Source organism: Symphalangus syndactylus, chromosome 20, assembly GCF_028878055.3.
Source record: "Symphalangus syndactylus isolate Jambi chromosome 20, NHGRI_mSymSyn1-v2.1_pri, whole genome shotgun sequence".
NCBI lineage: Eukaryota > Metazoa > Chordata > Mammalia > Primates > Hylobatidae > Symphalangus > Symphalangus syndactylus.
The window spans coordinates 38,050,036-38,067,620 of record NC_072442.2 but is presented as its reverse complement, the minus strand read 5'-3'; the positions used below and the strand labels follow the sequence as shown (position 1 = coordinate 38,067,620).

The 17,585-nt window shown below is 46.2% G+C and overlaps 2 protein-coding genes across 26 annotated transcripts in view; one reads left to right on the top strand and one right to left on the bottom strand.

Annotated features, from left to right (window-relative positions):
* SP6 (Sp6 transcription factor) overlaps window positions 1-17,585 on the bottom strand; it is a 97,496-nt gene that overhangs the window by 62,679 nt on the left and 17,232 nt on the right. For 6 of the 13 annotated variants that reach the window (XR_010118089.1, XR_010118087.1, XR_010118092.1 and 3 more), the window contains exons 2-3: window positions 11,333-11,453; window positions 5,080-5,118 (exon numbers count right to left, since the gene is read on the bottom strand). The gene's annotated coding sequence lies outside the window, so the exon portion shown is untranslated. Of the gene's footprint in view, window positions 1-452; window positions 932-5,079; window positions 5,119-11,332; window positions 11,454-17,585 lie in introns of those variants that run through there. The other 7 variants (XR_008653150.2, XR_010118093.1, XR_010118095.1 and 4 more) reach the window with 4 other exon arrangements.
* SP2 (Sp2 transcription factor) overlaps window positions 1-17,585 on the top strand; it is a 36,318-nt gene that overhangs the window by 11,132 nt on the left and 7,601 nt on the right. For 10 of the 13 annotated variants that reach the window (XM_063628782.1, XM_063628787.1, XM_063628783.1 and 7 more), the window contains exons 2-4: window positions 8,281-8,357; window positions 9,123-10,097; window positions 16,445-16,757. In XM_063628782.1, coding sequence (XP_063484852.1) covers window positions 8,281-8,357; window positions 9,123-10,097; window positions 16,445-16,757 — 1,365 coding nt within the window. Of the gene's footprint in view, window positions 1-51; window positions 133-2,356; window positions 2,424-8,280; window positions 8,358-9,122; window positions 10,098-16,444; window positions 16,758-17,585 lie in introns of all 13 variants that reach the window. The other 3 variants (XM_063628784.1, XM_063628786.1, XM_063628778.1) reach the window with 2 other exon arrangements.

Genomic DNA, 17,585 nt, shown 5'->3' with positions numbered 1-17,585 from the left:
ATTAAATTGGTTTCCAATATGGGAAAGGAATGTTGTGTGTGGTCCCATCAGGCACCTGCATCCCCATCCCTACCCTATGCTGCCTTCAAACCTTGTTTGATGCCCTGGAGTTTTCCTTGGAGACTAAGAGAGGTACTATTGTTTGTATAGTAAATATTGTAAAACTTCACTAGCCTGGGGACTGTTGGGAAAGTTTTAGCCAACCTAACTTAATGAAAAGTCTGAATGATATAACTTTGAAAGCAATGCAGCTTTTTCTTTCAAGAATATGCACTAATCCCACTTACCTATGTTGTTAAGTGTTGGTTTCAGTGACCGGATGTAAACTACTGTTAAAACCAAGTGGCACTATTAAAGTGGCGGAAGTGGTATAAAACAATTATTCTGACTAAGGGTCCCTTTGCAATCTTTGAACACCATTTAGGCTCGCTTTAAATAGTATGAAAGAAAAGTTAAGCATAATTTATGTCCAAATTGTATATTTTAAATATAAGGTTCCAAATTAATGAGGTTCTAAAGTGCCTTTGATCATAGTCTTACAGTTAGGTATCTATGCTACCTCTTCTTAACCACTTTTCATTTCCAAACATCAGTGGGAAATGCCTCTCTTTTCCTTTTCATGGTTAATTCCAGGAGATTAATTCTGTAGTGGCAGGGAGATCGGTCTCTCTTTTGGTTGCCCCGGTCTGCAGCCTGTGGCCATAAAGCTCTGAGTGACACTAGGGAAGACACTTGCAAACATTTGTTTGAGATCTATAGGAGTATTTCAGGAACCAGCTGGGGAGGAAAATGAAACCAAGCTGAAATGGTGCAATGTCCAGCGCCAGCAGTCTGCAGCTTGCTTCAGTGGATTCTGCTTTAACCTCCTAACTGAAGAGTCACTCAGAACCCAGCCCAGTGTCCAAACAGTTTGAGTCCAGGGTAATAAGGACTGCAGAGAGGGAGGAAGGGAGATGATGAAGAAACGCTAGGCCAGTTTTTATTTCGTCTCATTTCATTTACACTCTGCACGGATCCTGTGTCCCTTCTGTTTTATAATAGAGGATGTCTAAGCGAGTCATTCACTAATTTTAGCTAAGCAAACCTGAGCCCTGGGGGAGCCTCCTGGAAGAGCCATTGCCTTCCTTTGTAGTGCTGCCAGCAACAAACTCATCTTGTATTTTTATCAGCAACATGGTCTGAGAAGTATAAAAATATATTTTTTAGCTTATTTTAAATCACTGCACTTTCTTCCAGTGAATACAAATCTTTTTTTTTTTTTTGAGGTGGAGTCTTGCTCTTGTCGCCCAGGCTGGAGTACAGTGGCACGATCTTGGCCCACTGCAACATCTGCCTCCCGGGTTCAAGCGATTCTCCTGCCTCAGCCTCCTGAGTAGTTGGGATTACAGGTGCGCACCACCACACCCAGCTAATTTTTGTAGTTTTAGTAGAGACGGGGTTTCCCCATGTTGGCCAGGCTGGTCTCGAATTCCTGAGCTCAAGTGATCCGCCCGCCTTGGCCTCCCAAAGTGCTGGGATTATAGGCGTGAGCCAGCGCGCCCGGCCATGAATAAAAATCTTAAAGATCATTTGGTCCAACTTCCCACCCCATCTCAACATCCTGACTCCAGCAGGGACACGTGTGTCCTGCCTCTGGTTAAGTGATTCCAGAGAAGGGAGAACATAGTACCTCAGAAGGCAACTGATTTTCATCTTTTCAAAGTTCTCTCTTGTGTTAACTAAAATCTGCCTCAAAATGTCCACACAGGAGTCTTGGTTCTACCCTTTGAACCCATGTCCCCACTCTGGCACCCTGGCCACAACCATTGCTGCTGTCTTCTGAACAAGCTTCAGCTGAAAATCCCCTTTCTAAAATGTCCCTCAGAACAGAACCTGATGCTCCAGATGTGGCCCAAGTGTGCAAACTACAGGAGGATGTTATTTTTTTTTTCTATGACTGACCTTTTAGAAATGCAATCCAAGATTGCAGTAGCCTTTTTGGCAGCCATATCTAGATTGTGCTGGCCCCCATTCAGCTTAAAGTCAAAACCCCTGGGGCTTTTCCACATGGCACTATTAGGCTCTTTCTGCCCTGTATGCATGTGATTGGTTTTTTAACCTAAGTGGAGGACTTATTTTTTTAAATAAACAGACAAGGTTTCACCATGTTGCCCAGGCTGGCCTCAAACACCTGAGCTCAAGTGATCTGCTCACGTTGCCCTTCCAAAGTGCTGGGATTACAGGCGTGAGCCACCGCACCTGGCCAAGACTTATTAAACTTTAAAGCCATATATGCCTTTAAACCCTTGATGCTGCCATATAAGTTATTAGAGCCTCACAGAAATCCTAGAAGGATGACATTACCTTTGTTTTACAGAGGGCACTAGGAGGAGGCTAAGAGGGACCATCCCACTAATGAACCACACAGTCAGAATCTCATTTAGGTATGGAGCCTGATGTTCTTAAACATTGTACCTACCAGTTTTTTAAGATGTCCTTGAACCCTAATACTGATACCCATTGTGTTTACAATCCTTCTCACTTTCGTGACATCTGCAAGTTTTTTGTTTATTTGTTTTTTGATACCGAGTCTTGCTCTGTTACCCAGGCTGGAGTGCAGTGGCACCATCTCGGCTCACTGCAACCTCCGCCTCCAAGGTTCAAACAATTCTCCTGCTTCAGCCTCCCAAGTAGCTGGGAGTACAGGCATGCGCCACCACACCCAGCTAACTTTTTTGTATTTTTAGTAGAGACAGGATTTCACCATGTTGGCCAGGCTGGTACGAACTCCTGACCTCAAATGATCCACCTGCCTCAACCTCCCAAAGTGCTGGGATTACAGGTGTGAGCCACCACGCCCGACCAACATCTGCAAGTTTTACTTGTCGTCTAGATCTTTGCCAAACTTGGGTGGTGAATACCATTCTAAAGCCTAAGTTTTCCAGCCTGTAGGGCACAAAACCAATTTAGTGGGTCACAGCCAGCATTTAAAAAAATGAAATAGAATAGAAAAATATCACGGTCCATCATATGTAATAAGGGAGTTTTGTTTCAGGAAACTTTCATTGCATGAGCATGGGACAGAAATGTGTGGTGTATGTATGCATATGGTGGGTCTTGATGCAGATTGTTTCTGTAACTGTGGTTCGTGGTCTGATAGTTTGAACACTACCACTCTAAAGGAAAAATGGTTTGGGGTTGGCTTAGATTATTTTCATTATAATATTACAACTTAATTTTGTATGAACATGAATCTGTGTGTCAGCTCATTGATCTAGCTCCTATAAAGTTCACACATGTAACTACAAAAAAAGCCAGTAAAATTCAAATTATCAGCATCAGTCTGAGAGAGTGATGTTCGACTGAACCCAAATCATTGCTTTTCCTTGTAAGCATGGCACAGACTTGACACTTAGGCTCCTTGAGTTCTGCACACCCATCCTGTAGCATGTCAGCCAGGGTAACACAGTCTTTCCACTGCTTCTGAAGTTATGTCATCTTTCACTTTGCACAGATGTATCGTGAACTACATGTGCAGAATGAAGTTGTCCTAATTAGCCCACATAGTGCACTTGTAAACACACACACAGGCCCTGAAATGTGCATGACTTGGTTATACAGCAGTTACCTGGTGATCTATGGTATATGTTCATCTTTAAAAAGATGATTGGGGCCGGGCGCGGTGGCTCACGCTTGTAATCCCAGCACTTTGGGAGGCCGAGGCGGGCGGATCACGAGGTCAGGAGATCGAGACCACGGTGAAACCCCGTCTCTACTAAAAAAAAAAATACAAAAAAAATTAGCCAGGCGTGGTGGCGGGCGCCTGTAGTCCCAGCTACTCGGAGAGGCTGAGGCAGGAGAATGGCGTGAACCCGGGAGGCGGAGCTTGCAGTGAGCCGAGATCGCGCCACTGCACTCCAGCCTGGGCGACAGAGCGAGACTCCGTCTCAAAAAAAAAAAATAAAATAAATAAAATAAAATAAAAAGATGATTGGGCTGGGTGTGGTGGTTCATGCCTGTAATCCCAGCACTTTTGGAGGCCAAAAAATGGGATTGCTTGAACCCAGGAGTTTGAGAAAAGGCTGGGCAACATGGCAAAACCCCGTCTCTAGAAAATATGTAAAAATTAGCCGGGTGTGGTGATGTGCACCAGTGGTCCCAGCTACTTGGAGTGCTGAGGTGGGAGGATCACATGAGCCCAGGAGGCAGAGGTTGCAGTGAGCAGAGATCACGCCACTGCTCTCCAGCCAGGGTGATACAGCAAGACCTTGTTTCTAAATAAATAAACAAATAAATCTTTGTTTTGGCTGGTCATGGTGACTCATGCCTGTAATCCCAGCACTTTGGGAGGCCAAAGTGGGCGGATCACTTGAGGTCAGGAGTTTGAGACCAGCCTGGTTAACAAGGCAAAACCCCATCTCTACTAAAAACACACAAAAAATTAGCCGAGTGTAGTGGTGGGTGCCTGTAATCCCAGCTACTCGGGAGGCAGAGGTTGCAGTGAACCGAGATCATGGACCCCAGCCTGGGCAACAGAGTGAGACTACATCCCAAAAAAAAAAAAGATTGGCCGGGCACAGTGGCTTACGCCTGTAATCCCAGCACTTTGGGAGGCCAAGGCAGGAGGATCACGAGGTCAGGAGCTCGAGACCATTCTGGCTAACATGATGAAACCCCCTCTCTTACTAAAAATACAAAAAATTAGCTGGGCGTGGTGGCAGGCAGCTGTAGTCCCACTACTTGGGAGGCTGAGGCAGGAGAATGGCGTGAACCCGGGAGGCGGAGCTTGCAGTGAGCAGAGATAGCGCCACCGCACTCCAACCTGGGTGACAGAGCGAGACTCTGTCTCAAAAAAAAAAAATCACAGTGAAAACACAAGAAAAGAATAAAAAGGCCTCTGTGGGGATGCCTGTGAACCCTGGTCCTGAGACCCACCCCAGTTCAAGACACCTTGCAGCAGCAGACTTCTCAGCACTTAGGTGGAGGCATGCTCAGCTTAGCCCCAGACAAACTAGACTATCATATTGCCCAAGTTTCCTCCTTGTTTGTTCACAAGAATATTATGAAAATATCAGCCAGATGCCTGTTGAAATAAAATACCTGGTGTATACCATGCTCTTGATGTATCCATCCAAAACCCTGCAAAAAAGAAACAGATTTGTTCAGCATGATCTGTTCTTCTATATTATAATGCTATTCCTTGTGGTCACTCCTTCCTTTCCTCAGTAGTTACAATACTATTCAATCATTTGTCCTAGGATTTTGCCAAGGATCAGTGCCTGTAATATTACAGGATCTGCATATATAATTTTGCCCAGAGCTGCCCTCCAGCTCCATACACATTTGCAGGTGTGTCTGCAAAGTCTCCCCTCCTCTGGAGTACAGTTTGTGTGGACTTCAGGCCTGGTAAACATTTAAGGCACTGGTGTGCTTTCTTACCAGCTCATCACCTATCCAGGGCTTCAGTTTCCACTTCGCCTTTTTTTTTTTTTTTTATGGAGATGGGATCTTGCTCCATCACCCAGGCTGGAGTGCAGTGGTGTGATCATGATTCACTGTAGCCTCGACCTCCCAGGTTTAAGCGATCCTCCCACCTCAGCCTTCCAAGTAACTGGGACCATAGGCATGTGCCACCATGTCCAGCTAATTTTTAAATTTTTTATATAGACGGGGTCTCCCTATGTTGCCCAGGTTGGTCTCAAATTCCTGGCCTCAAGCAATCCTCCCACTTCACCTTCTTGAAGTGTTGGAATTACAGGCACGAGTCACTGCGTCCAGTGCCTTCACCTTTTCTTTACCTTTCCCCACTTAAGAATTGTTCTTCCAAACAGAGAAGCCTGAGGCCAGCCAAAATGTGAACGCTTCTGCTTTCCCAATATGTAGCCTTTGTTTGTTTGTTTGTTTGTTTGTTTGTTTGTTTTTGAGACTCAGTCTCACTCTTGCCCAGGCTGGAGTGCAGTGGTGCAATCTCAGCTCACTGCAACCTCCACCTCCTGGGTTCAAATGATTCTCCTGCCTCAGCCTCCTATGTAGCTGGGATTACAGGCACCTGCCACCACGCCCGGCTAATTTTTTGTATTTTTAGTAGAGATGGGGTTTCACCATGTTGCCCAGGCTGGTCTCTAACTCCTGAGCTCAGGCAATCTGCCTCCCTCAGCCTCCCAAAGTGCTAGGATTACAGGCGTGAGCCACCACACCCAGCCCAATATCTATCCTCTTTTTGCCAAATTCCTTACAAGGACTCAACCCCTGCGCCTTTTTGTTTGTTTTTTTAAGAGATGGGGTCTTGCTATGTTGCCCAGGCAGGAGTGTTTTGGCTATTCACAGGTGTGATAATAGGGAATTGCAGCCTCAAATTCCTGGCCTCAAGTGATCCTTCCATCTCAGCCTTCCAGGCAGAATGCACCCTGCGCCTTTTTGTCTCTTTGAGTCTTCAAAGTAATACCCCTCTTATTTCTGTACTTACTGAAATCTGCTTTCCAAAGGTCCAGGATTGAAGTCTGACTCTGCCTGGTGTTCTTTTCCTTAGTGATTTATGAACTTTAAGATGGCATAGATTCTTTCTCCTAAAATTCTCATGACTTTCATTTTCCTGATACTGTGTTTCTTTCTTTTTAAAAATTTTTTATTAGGGATGGGGTCTAACTGTGTTGCTTAGGCTGGTCATGAACTCCTGGGCTCAAGCGATCCTCCCACCTCGGCTTCCCAGTGTATTAGGATTACATGCATGAGCTACTGTACCTGGCCTCTTTTGGATGACTTAAGTGCACAGTAGAGAGTCCCTTCATTACTTCCTCAACCTTATTTATCTTTATTTGAGAAAAAAAGTACAATAGAATATATTTATCATGAGAAAATGAAAAAGTACAGAAAAACAAGGTGCAAAATAAGTTTAAGTCCAACAAAACTCAACCACTAGGAGATAATGGCTTAAGACTTTTTCCTATTTGATTATGTTAATATATAGAAATATATACACATTTAAACAAAAATAGAATTTACTCTGTTTTCATTCTCCTTGTTATATCCGGTTAGTCATTAGCTCTACTGAGTCTTGGTTGATGCCTGTGGGGCCATGCCTATCGTACTATGTAAAAGTGTAAATTCAAGTAAAGAATTGACCTATGAGGCCAAGGATGGTGGCTCACGCCTGTAATCCCAGCACTTTGGGAGACCGAGGCAGGTGGATCACCTGAGGTCAGGAGTTTGAGAACAGCCTGACCAACATGGTGAAACCCTGTCTCTACTAAAAATACAAAAATTAGCTGGGCATGGTGGCACATGCCTGTAATCCCAGCTACTCAGGAGGCTGAGACAGGAGAATCACTTGAACCTGGGAGGTGGAGGTTGCAGTGAGCCAAGATCGCGCCATTGCACTCCAGCCTGAGCAACAGGAGTGAAACTCCTTCTCAAAAAAAAAAAAAAAAAAAAAGAATGGACCCATGTGCTGTATATGCTGCCTGGGGACAATGGCCTTTGTGGTGAAGGCTGAGCATAAAACACCCAAGACTTGGCAATGGAGCAGGTATGTCCTCCTTGTCAGAAATCCTGGCTGAGCGATACTTCCCTCCCAGTTTTGGCATCTGTCTACAGCAGGAGTGAACGGGAGGCTTGAGTTTGAGCTAGAGGATTAGCTGGGGAGCTACCCCCTGCCCAGCAGAGAGGGCATAGCTGAGTTACAGAAGAGAGTCCTGGTATAATCTTGATTATTTTTGTGTTATCTCAGACTCTATGGTGGCTGGAGGGGGCAGTCCAACAACAGCAGGACCAGCTGTCCTCACAGCCTCAGATGGCTGAGTCTGAGGAGAGGAGAAAGTAATCTACTGAAATAGATGTAAGGCTGTCAACCCAGGGTGGGGAAGTCTGGGGAAAAGTCATTAACTTCCCTTGGAGAAGCAGCAACAAATAGAGGCAAAAAGAAAATCTGGCTGGGTGCAATGGCTCATGCCTGTAATCCCAGCACTTTGGGAAGCCGAGGCGGGTGGATCACCTGAAGACAGGAATTCGAGATCAGCCTGGACAACGTTGTGAAACCTCCATCTCTACTAAAAATACAAAAATTAGCTGGGCATGGTGGCAGCGCCTGTAATCCCAGCTACCCAGAAGGCTGAGGCAGGAGAATCGCTTGAACTTGGAAGTGGGAGGTTGCCATGAGCCTAGATCACACCACTGCACTCCAGCCTGGGCAACAAGAGCAAAAATTCCGTCTCAAAAAAAAATAAAAAGAGAAAATCTGAGGCAAGTGGGCTTGCGTTCTTTTTGGGCATTTTATACATTACTCCATCTCTTTTCTTCCAACAGATCCACAGACCAGCATGGCTGCCACTGCTGCTGTGAGTCCCAGTGACTACCTGCAGCCCGCCGCCTCCACCACCCAGGTGAGTAGGCAGTGGGCTCCGAGGGCTTAGGGTTGCAGCATCCTGGACAGACTCACCGAAAACACTCTCTCTTCACTGTCTCACTATAAATACCCTAGGTTATGAGACTGGGGAAGGTTCAGTTAGCCACATTTTCTTTACTGAGAAACCATGGCCATTTACCTAAGGTGCTGCAGTTGGGCCAGGGGGAAAAACAAGGATTAAACTCTGTGTTCCTTCCACCAGACCTCACTAAAAAAGGAAAAGGAAAACAGGCTTTCCCATTGTCTCGAAAGTGTAGCCCTCCCCAGTCTATAAAGTTACATGTTCCGAGTACTAAAAGGCACTTTACTGAAGTATTTATTCCTCCTGTTGCCCCTCAATTTTTTCTTCCCTCCTTTCCTCAGTTGAGCAATCAGGGACCCCTCAATCTCTGGGGTGGGCTAACAAACTCCATCTAAGAGCCAAACATGCTTCATTGTCCTTAGAAACAAGGCCAGCGGGGAGTAGGAAGTCAGATCGCATTGTTAGTTTACCCTGTCTGTGGGGTGCTGCCAGGGGTTCCTTCCTGAGAAAGACATTGCCCACCTTTTCTCCCTCACTTAATGGAGAAACCAGTAGAGAAGAGGAGACAGGAGCCAAGCAGGGGAGGGTGCTGGCAACATGCCTGCCCCGGAGGTGGGGAAGAGTGGCGTGGAATGCCGCCAGGAGGAGAGGATCATGGACAGAGGCGGCTGGGCAGTGGGCCTTCCTGTCTCACTCCTTTCCTCTGCTGTTTTTTTGCAGGACTCCCAGCCATCTCCCTTAGCCCTGCTTGCTGCAACATGTAGCAAAATTGGCCCTCCAGCAGTTGAAGCTGCTGTGACACCTCCTGCTCCCCCACAGCCCACACCGCGGAAACTTGTCCCTATCAAACCTGCCCCTCTCCCTCTCAGCCCCGGCAAGAATAGCTTTGGAATCTTGTCCTCCAAAGGAAATATACTTCAGATTCAGGGGTCACAACTGAGCGCCTCCTATCCTGGAGGGCAGCTGGTGTTCGCTATCCAGAATCCCACCATGATCAACAAAGGGACCCGATCAAATGCCAATATCCAGTACCAGGCAGTCCCTCAGATTCAGGCAAGCAGTTCCCAAACCATCCAAGTACAACCCAATCTCACCAACCAGATCCAGATCATCCCTGGCACTAACCAAGCCATCATCACCCCCTCACCGTCCAGTCACAAGCCTGTCCCCATCAAGCCAGCCCCCATCCAGAAGTCGAGTACGACCACCACCCCCGTGCAGAGCGGGGCCAATGTGGTGAAGTTGACAGGTGGGGGCGGCAATGTGACGCTCACTCTGCCCGTCAACAACCTCGTGAACGCCAGTGACACCGGGGCCCCTACTCAGCTCCTCACTGACAGCCCCCCAACCCCGCTGTCTAAGACTAACAAGAAAGCAAGGAAGAAGAGCCTTCCTGCCTCCCAGCCCCCTGTGGCTGTGGCTGAGCAGGTGGAGACGGTGCTGATCGAGACCACCGCGGACAACATCATCCAGGCAGGAAATAACCTGCTCATTGTTCAGAGCCCTGGTGGGGGCCAGCCAGCTGTGGTCCAGCAGGTCCAGGTGGTGCCTCCCAAGGCCGAGCAGCAGCAGGTGGTGCAGATCCCCCAACAGGCTCTGCGGGTGGTGCAGGCGGCATCTGCCACCCTCCCCACTGTCCCCCAGAAGCCCTCCCAGAACTTTCAGATCCAGGCAGCTGAGCCGACACCTACTCAGGTACCACACCCCCCGTACTGTCCTCCTTCTTCTCCTCTGATTACCTCTTTTTGGCTTGCTTTGAAGATGATGCTGATCATCTCCCAGCTTGATCTGACCTTTGAGAGTCAGTATCTTTTGGGGTGGGCAGTAAGTGGCTGTTTCTACCTGACAAATGGGCTCTCTTTAGTTCATAGGGCCAAGTACTGCTCATCTTTAGAAATTAGATGAAACATAGGGATATTTTGGCCCTTTTTCTTTATGGGTTGTTTTTTTTCAGGGGATGGCGAGGGGACAGATACATACTTTTTAATAACACTTATTTTTGATTATAGAATTACATACTCAAAACATTAGCAAGAATGAAAACATTCCAGTCCATAGAATTTTATGTAAAGTAAGAAAATTAATGAGAAAAATGCTGACCATTATTAATGACAAGAAAAAAACAGGAAGAGCAGCCTAGTTTATAGCAGGAATATTTAGGCTAGATTCATCTGGAATATTTGTTTGTTTTAGGGTGGTTTTTTTTTTTGAGATAGGGTCGTACTCTGTTGTCTGGGCTGGAGTGCAGTGATGCGATCACTACAGTCTCAATCTCCTGGGCTCAAGCAATCCTCCCACCTCAGCCTGAGTAGCCAGGACTACAGGTGTATGCCACCATGCCAGGCTGAGCCACTGCTTCCTGCCAAACTGGGATGCTGAATTCAACAAGAATGTTCTTATTTTTGGCATTTATTAATGTGCTCTAATCTGTGGAATCTCTTTGGCTCTGTGAGGCAAGTTTTATTCTTTGTGCATGCCTACTAAGTGCCAGCAATTGTGTCCATGTTGCAGATGGATAACCCAGAACTCAGATAATTTATGAAGTGTCCAAGATCAAATAGGGCATAAATGACAGGAACCAGGAGTCAACTGAGATTTGTAACTTCAGACCCCACACTCTTCCGTCTTCCACCTTGACTTTTATGTCTTATGTGTAGCAGGTGCTACCATTAAAATTGAGGAGTTTTTTTTAATATAAAAAACAGTTCCTGCCATTGAGGAATGTATGACCTAGTTGTCTATAGAGGGAGAACCGAATGACTGAGAGTGGGAAGTTGTGTAATTTCCTGGGTGGAGAAGAGAGCCCTTGAATTTGAACTGTGGACATGGAAATCACACAGGAATTCACCCTTCTGGCATATTTAATATTGCCAGGTATTTTTTATAAGTCATTTATCACGATATCTGTGAATTCCCATGATCAGACCTACCTTACAGGTGAAGAATTGTGGCACCTGCTCAGGAGCATGTCCTCGGCATTGGCCTCCCCTCCCTTCCATGAGGTCCCATATCTTGAGGTTGATGGAGACAGAACTAAAACCCAGGTCTTCCCTAAGGAAATAATGATACATATGCAGAAAGATTTAGCTACAGTATAATTTTTTCATGACTACACAGCTTTATATCATCCCAACATGCTGATTATTATACAACTGATACCTTGTTAACTGTATATATCTAGGCTGTTTCCAATCTTACAGCTAAATAAATCCCTGAAAGTGGGTCAAGGACACGTACATTTTTTAAAAATTTGTATCCTATGTTAGAGGTTTGCAGTCTGTGACCAACTTTCAAGCCAAATCTAGCCCACCCACCTGTTTTTGTAAATAAAGTTTAATTGGAATGCAGACACGTCCATTTGTGTTGCCCTTGCACTGCAGTAGTAGCAGAGTTAAGTAGCAGAGACAATATGCCCCGCAAAGCCTAAAATATTTACTCTCCAGCCCTTTATAAAAAAAAGCTTGCTGAACCTTCAGATGCAAATACACACACACGCATGCATGCATACACACACACACACACACACACACACACACACACACAAAATCAGACAAAATATCAGTGATTTGAAAAAGGGGCACATATCAGAAAACTGGGAATGAGATTTGCATATTTACTAAGAAATGGGCCAGGTGAGGTAGTTTGTGCCTGTAATCCCAGCACTTTGGGAGGCTGAGGCTAGAGATTGCTTGAGCCCAGGAATCCCAGGAATTCAAGACCAGCCTGGGCAAGATAGCAAGACCCCATTTCTACAAAAAACTTAAAAATTAGTGAGGTATGGTGCTACACACCTGTAGTCCCAGCTATTCGGGAGGCTGAGGTGGGAGGATCACTTGAACCCATGAGTTCGAGGCTGCAGTGAACTATGATCATTCTACTGCATTTTAGCCTGGGTGACAGAGACCCTGTCTCTATTTAAAAAAAAAAAAAATTTTTTTTAAAGAGATGAGATGTTTGTTAGCTTTTAAATGAGAAGAAGCACAGTCATAAATGATCCAGGAATTAAAAATAACCCCAATCAAAATGACAACAGGATTTTTTTTTTTTACAAAGCACTTTTTTCCTTTTGACTCATTTGAGTGTAAATTGCCACCATGATCCCCCTTGTCATTTCTGAATGCTTTAATTCCTACAAACAAGGACATTCTACATTACCACAATACAATTGTCAAACCCAGGAAATTAGCAATGAAACACACTACTAATTCCAAGACCCCACTCTGTTTTCACCACTTGCTCCACTAATTCCTTTGTGGCAAAAGGATCTGATCCAGTATTACACATTACGTTTAGTTGTCTCCTTAGTCTCTTTTGATCTGAAACACTTCGTCATTCTTTTTTGTTGTTGTTTTTTTGAGATGGGGTCTCGTTCTGTTGCCAGGCTGGAGTGCAGTGGCGATCTTGGCTCACTGCAACCTCCAACTCCCAGGTTCAAGCGATTCTCCTGCTTCAGCCTCCCGAGTTGCTGGGAATACAGGCGCGTGCCACCACGCCCGGCTAATTTTTTTTTTGTATTTTTAGTAGAGACGGGGTTTCACCCTGTTGGCCAGGATGACTTCCTCATTCTTTACTTGACCATCATGACCTTGACACTTTTGAAGGCCAAAGGTCAACTTTGGCCATTGGCAGCTCTTTTCAGGTCGGCTCTCTGCAACCTCTGCCTCCCGGGTTCAAGCAATTCTCCTGCCTCAGCCTCCTGAATAGCTGGGATTACAGATGCCCACCTCTGCGCCCTGCTAATTTTTGAATTTTTTTTTTTTTTGGAGACGAAGTCTCACCCTGTCACCCAGGCTGGAGTGCAGTGGTGCCATCTCGGCTCACTGCAACCTCTGCCTCCCGGGTTCAAGCAATTCTGCCTCGACCTCCCGATTAGCTGAGACTACAGGTGAGCGCCACCACGCCCAGCTGATTTTTTGTATTTTTAGTAGAGATGGGGCTTCACCATGTTAGCCAGGATGGTCTCGATCTCCTGACTTTGTGATCCGCCCACCTCAGCCTCCCAAAGTACTGGGATTACAGGCATGGGCCACCGCACCCGGCCAATTTTTGTATTTTTTTAGTAGAGACGGGGTTTTACCATCTTGGCCAGGCTGGTCTCGAACTCCTGACCTCGTGATCCACCCACCTCAGCCTCCCAAAGTGCGAGGATTACAGGCGCGAGCCACCACGCCCAGCCTTCAGGTCGGCTCTTATATCCCTCTGGCAGGCTCTTAATTTTTTTTTTTTTTTTTTTGAGAGGGAGTTTTGCTCTGTCACCCAGGCTGGGGTGCAGTGGCGCGATCTCGGCTCACTGCAAGCTCCCCCTCCTGGGTTCACGCCATTCTCCTACCTCAGCCTCCCGAGTAGCGGGACTACAGGCACCCGCCACCATGCCCGGCTCCTTTTTTGTATTTTTTTTTAGTAGAGACGGGGTTTCACCGTGTTAGCCAGGATGGTCTCGATCTCCTGACCTCGTGATCCGCCCGCCTCGGCCTCCCAAAGTGCTGGGATTACAGGCGTGAGCTACTGCGCCCGGCCTTTTTTTTTTTTTTTTTTTTTTTTTATAAAATCAGCTTTATTGAGACATTCACATACTATGAAACTTAACCTTTTAAAATATACGATTCAGTGATTTTTAGTATATTCACAGAGCTGTGCAGCCATTACCTCTATATAATTTTAGAACATTTTCATCACCCCAAAAAGAAACTCTCTACCCTTTAGCCATCACTCCCCATTTATTTCCTCCTCTCTGCAGCCCCTGGCAACTACTAGTCTATTTGTAATGTTTTCAAGGTTTATCCAATGTTTTTTTTTTTTTTTTTTTTTTTTTTTTTTTTTTTTTTTTTTTTGAGACGGAGTCTCGCTCTGTCGCCCAGGCTGGAGTGCAGTGGCGCAGTCTCGGCTCACTGCAAGCTCCGCCTCCCAGGTTCACGCCATTCTCCTGCCTCAGCCTCTCCGAGTAGCTGGGACTACAGGCGCCCGCCACCACGCCCGGCTAATTTTTTGTATTTTTAGTAGAGACGGGGTTTCGCTGTGGTCTCGATCTCCTGACCTCGTGATCCGCCCGCCTCGGCCTCCCAAAGTGCTGGGATTACAAGCGTGAGCCACCGCGCCTGGCCAGGTTTATCCAATGTTGTAGCATGTGTCTGGTGACTGGCTTCCTTCACTTAGCATGTTTCAAGGTTCATCCTGTTGTAGCATGTGTCTGAACTTCATTCCTTATATTTTCCCAACCTCAGCCTTAGGGTCAACCATTTCTTCTCGGATTCCTGGTTCTTCTCATTGAAGGATGTGATTGCCTCTTTTTAATTCTGTCATTCTCTTTCTCCCCATTTATTTATTTATGTCATTATGGACTCATGGATTGCTGCTTTTTTGTTTTTTTGAGATGGAGTCTCGCTCTGTCACCCAGGCTGGAGTGCAGTGGCACAATCTCGACTCACTGCAACCTCCACCTCCCAGGTTCAAGCAGTTCTCCTGCCTCAGCCTCCCCAGTAGCTGGGATTACAGGCGTGCACCATAACTCCTGGCTAATTTTTTTTTTTTTTTTTTTGTATTTTCAGTAGAGATGGGGTTTCACCAAGTTGACCAGGCTGGTATCGAACCACTGACCTAAAGTGATCTGCCTGCCTTGGCCTCCCAAAGTGCTGGGATTACAGGCGTGAGCTACTGCACCCGGCCAGATTCTTGTTTTATTCACTGGGTTATAATCTGTTAAGATTATTTTGATGTTTTCATTGACCTAGATTTGGCCAGTGGGTGCCCCTTTAAGCTGGCTTGTATCTTTTCAAGTCCCCACCATTCTGTAAGCGTTTCTTTACTTTCTGGTACAAGTGTTCCAAGCTTTTCTTATACCTTCCCTGCCCCAACCCTGGAATCAGCTATTTCTCCAAGGAGCCTGGGTTCCTTTTAGTGGAACATATGAGTTACAAGCTAAGGCCTGGGTGCTAGGTAAGCTCATTGCTACTGGGCATGGCTGGTCCCAGCCCTTCTCAATGGACACAGCTAGGAAGTATATATAAATAGACATACCTAAGGACACACACATATATACACATACACATATACACACATTTGGATCTATATTTCTCTGTCTATATATATTGAAACCCATGAGTTTCCACTAATGTCTCTAATTCCCATCTAGCACCACAGTGTTCCGTCTAGCCTTTTCCCTTTCCATAACTCCCTTCTGTGACAGTGAGAGCCCTCACTCCTATTATCCTTAACATGCTTCCTTTCTGGATAAGTCCTCGGTATGCAGCCAGTCTCCCACAGCCATTAGCTCTCCCACAGGGACACCCTCCTCAGCCTGCCACCGCCATTCCCTACCCACCACGGACACCCTCCTCCCCGCTACAAACGCCCTCCTTGTCCTGCTCAGCCTCTAATATGCGTATTTTTAAGGTTTTTGATACATATTCCCAAATTTCCTTCCAGCAAAGTTAGCCCACATCATACTTCCACTCCTAATATACAAGTGTCTGTTTCCTGCTGTCTCACCAACAATGAGCATATTTTATTTTTCCATGTTTGTCAATCTGAATTGGAGAAAAGTTGTTTTTCATTAATATGTGGCTCTTTTTTTTTTTCCGATTACAAAGACCAGAAACTTTTTTTTTTTTTTTTTTTTTGAGACAGCATCTTGCTCTGTCACCCAGGCTAAGTGCAGTAGAGGAATCATAGCTTACTATAACCTGGAACTCCTGGGCTCTAAAATGTGGCTCTTAAAAACTAAAGTGAACCTGTGTCATTTGTTTGATGGTCATTCACAGTGCACTGCCTTCTAAATCTCCAATTCTGATTCTTGGCAATTACTTTTTCCATGCTAAGTAAAATTCAACATTTGATTTCAAATCAATAGTCGACATTCGCCAGCTTAGTATAGGATGCCAGCAGCCCTTTGTTGAGCATTAGCTGTGTATAATTGTAGGTTTGGGTGAATTGAAGAGACTTTTAGCGGACAGGCGCCCCCAGTTCTCACTTGGGCAGGGACATTTGAAGGCCCCAGGAACCTAGTCTCTTCCAGGCACTGACTTTTTTTCTCTGGCCCCTCCCAGGTCTACATCCGCACGCCTTCCGGTGAGGTGCAGACAGTCCTTGTCCAGGACAGCCCCCCAGCAACAGCTGCAGCCACCTCTAACACCACCTGTAGCAGCCCTGCATCCCGTGCTCCCCATCTGAGTGGGACCAGCAAAAAGCACTCAGCTGCAATTCTCCGAAAAGAGCGTCCCCTGCCAAAGATTGCCCCCGCCGGGAGCATCATCAGCCTGAATGCAGCCCAGTTGGCGGCAGCTGCCCAGGCAATGCAGACCATCAACATCAATGGTGTCCAGGTCCAGGGTGTGCCTGTCACCATCACCAACACAGGCGGTGAGTGTGGCCCCTGTGGCCAGGGTGTTGGCAGTGGTACCTGCTTCTAGCAGGTGGAAACTATGGGCTGGCCCTGGGATTTCCAGTAACAATAGTGAGGACGCTGTCCATCATAACTTAAGGGTATGTCCACCTGCAGCTTCTCACCTAGTCCTTACAATAGCACTCAGAGATAGTTTAAGGCACATGTCCCCATCTGACAGCTGAAGACAGAGAAGACAGATGTACTCGGAAAACTTTCCAACTAACATCCAAACGCAAAAACGGCTTCTTGGAGGAGAAAGCCTTGAGTTAAGGTTGGAAGAAAAGAAGGGATTCCCTGGCAGTCGGAATAGTTTGTGCTGCACTTCAGTTCAGTGGTGAGATTTATGCTGTGAAACCAGCCTTGCAAATAACCAAAGGAAAAATTGGAGCAACCTAGCAAAAATGGCTCCTTATGTATTGGGAGCTCTCTGAATTTCTCTTCATCCTTAATGAATTTTTTTTTTTTTTTTTTTTTTGGAGACAAGAGTCTCACTCTGTCGCCAAGGCTGGAGTGCAGTGGCGCAATCTCTGCCTCGGCCTCCCGAGTAGCTGGGATTATAGACGCCCACCACCACGCCCGACTAATTTTTGTATTTTTAGTAGAGACGGGGTTTCACCATCTTGGCCAGGCTGGTCTTGAACTCCTGACCTGGTGATCCATCCACCTCAGCCTCCCAAAGTGCTGGGATTACAGGTGTGAGCCACCGTACCCAGCCTATCCTTAATGAATTTTTAGCACTTTAACACATTTGCTTTTCCCTCTTGAGGTGACCCCCAAGAGGATAAGGCATCCTAGAGGATCTG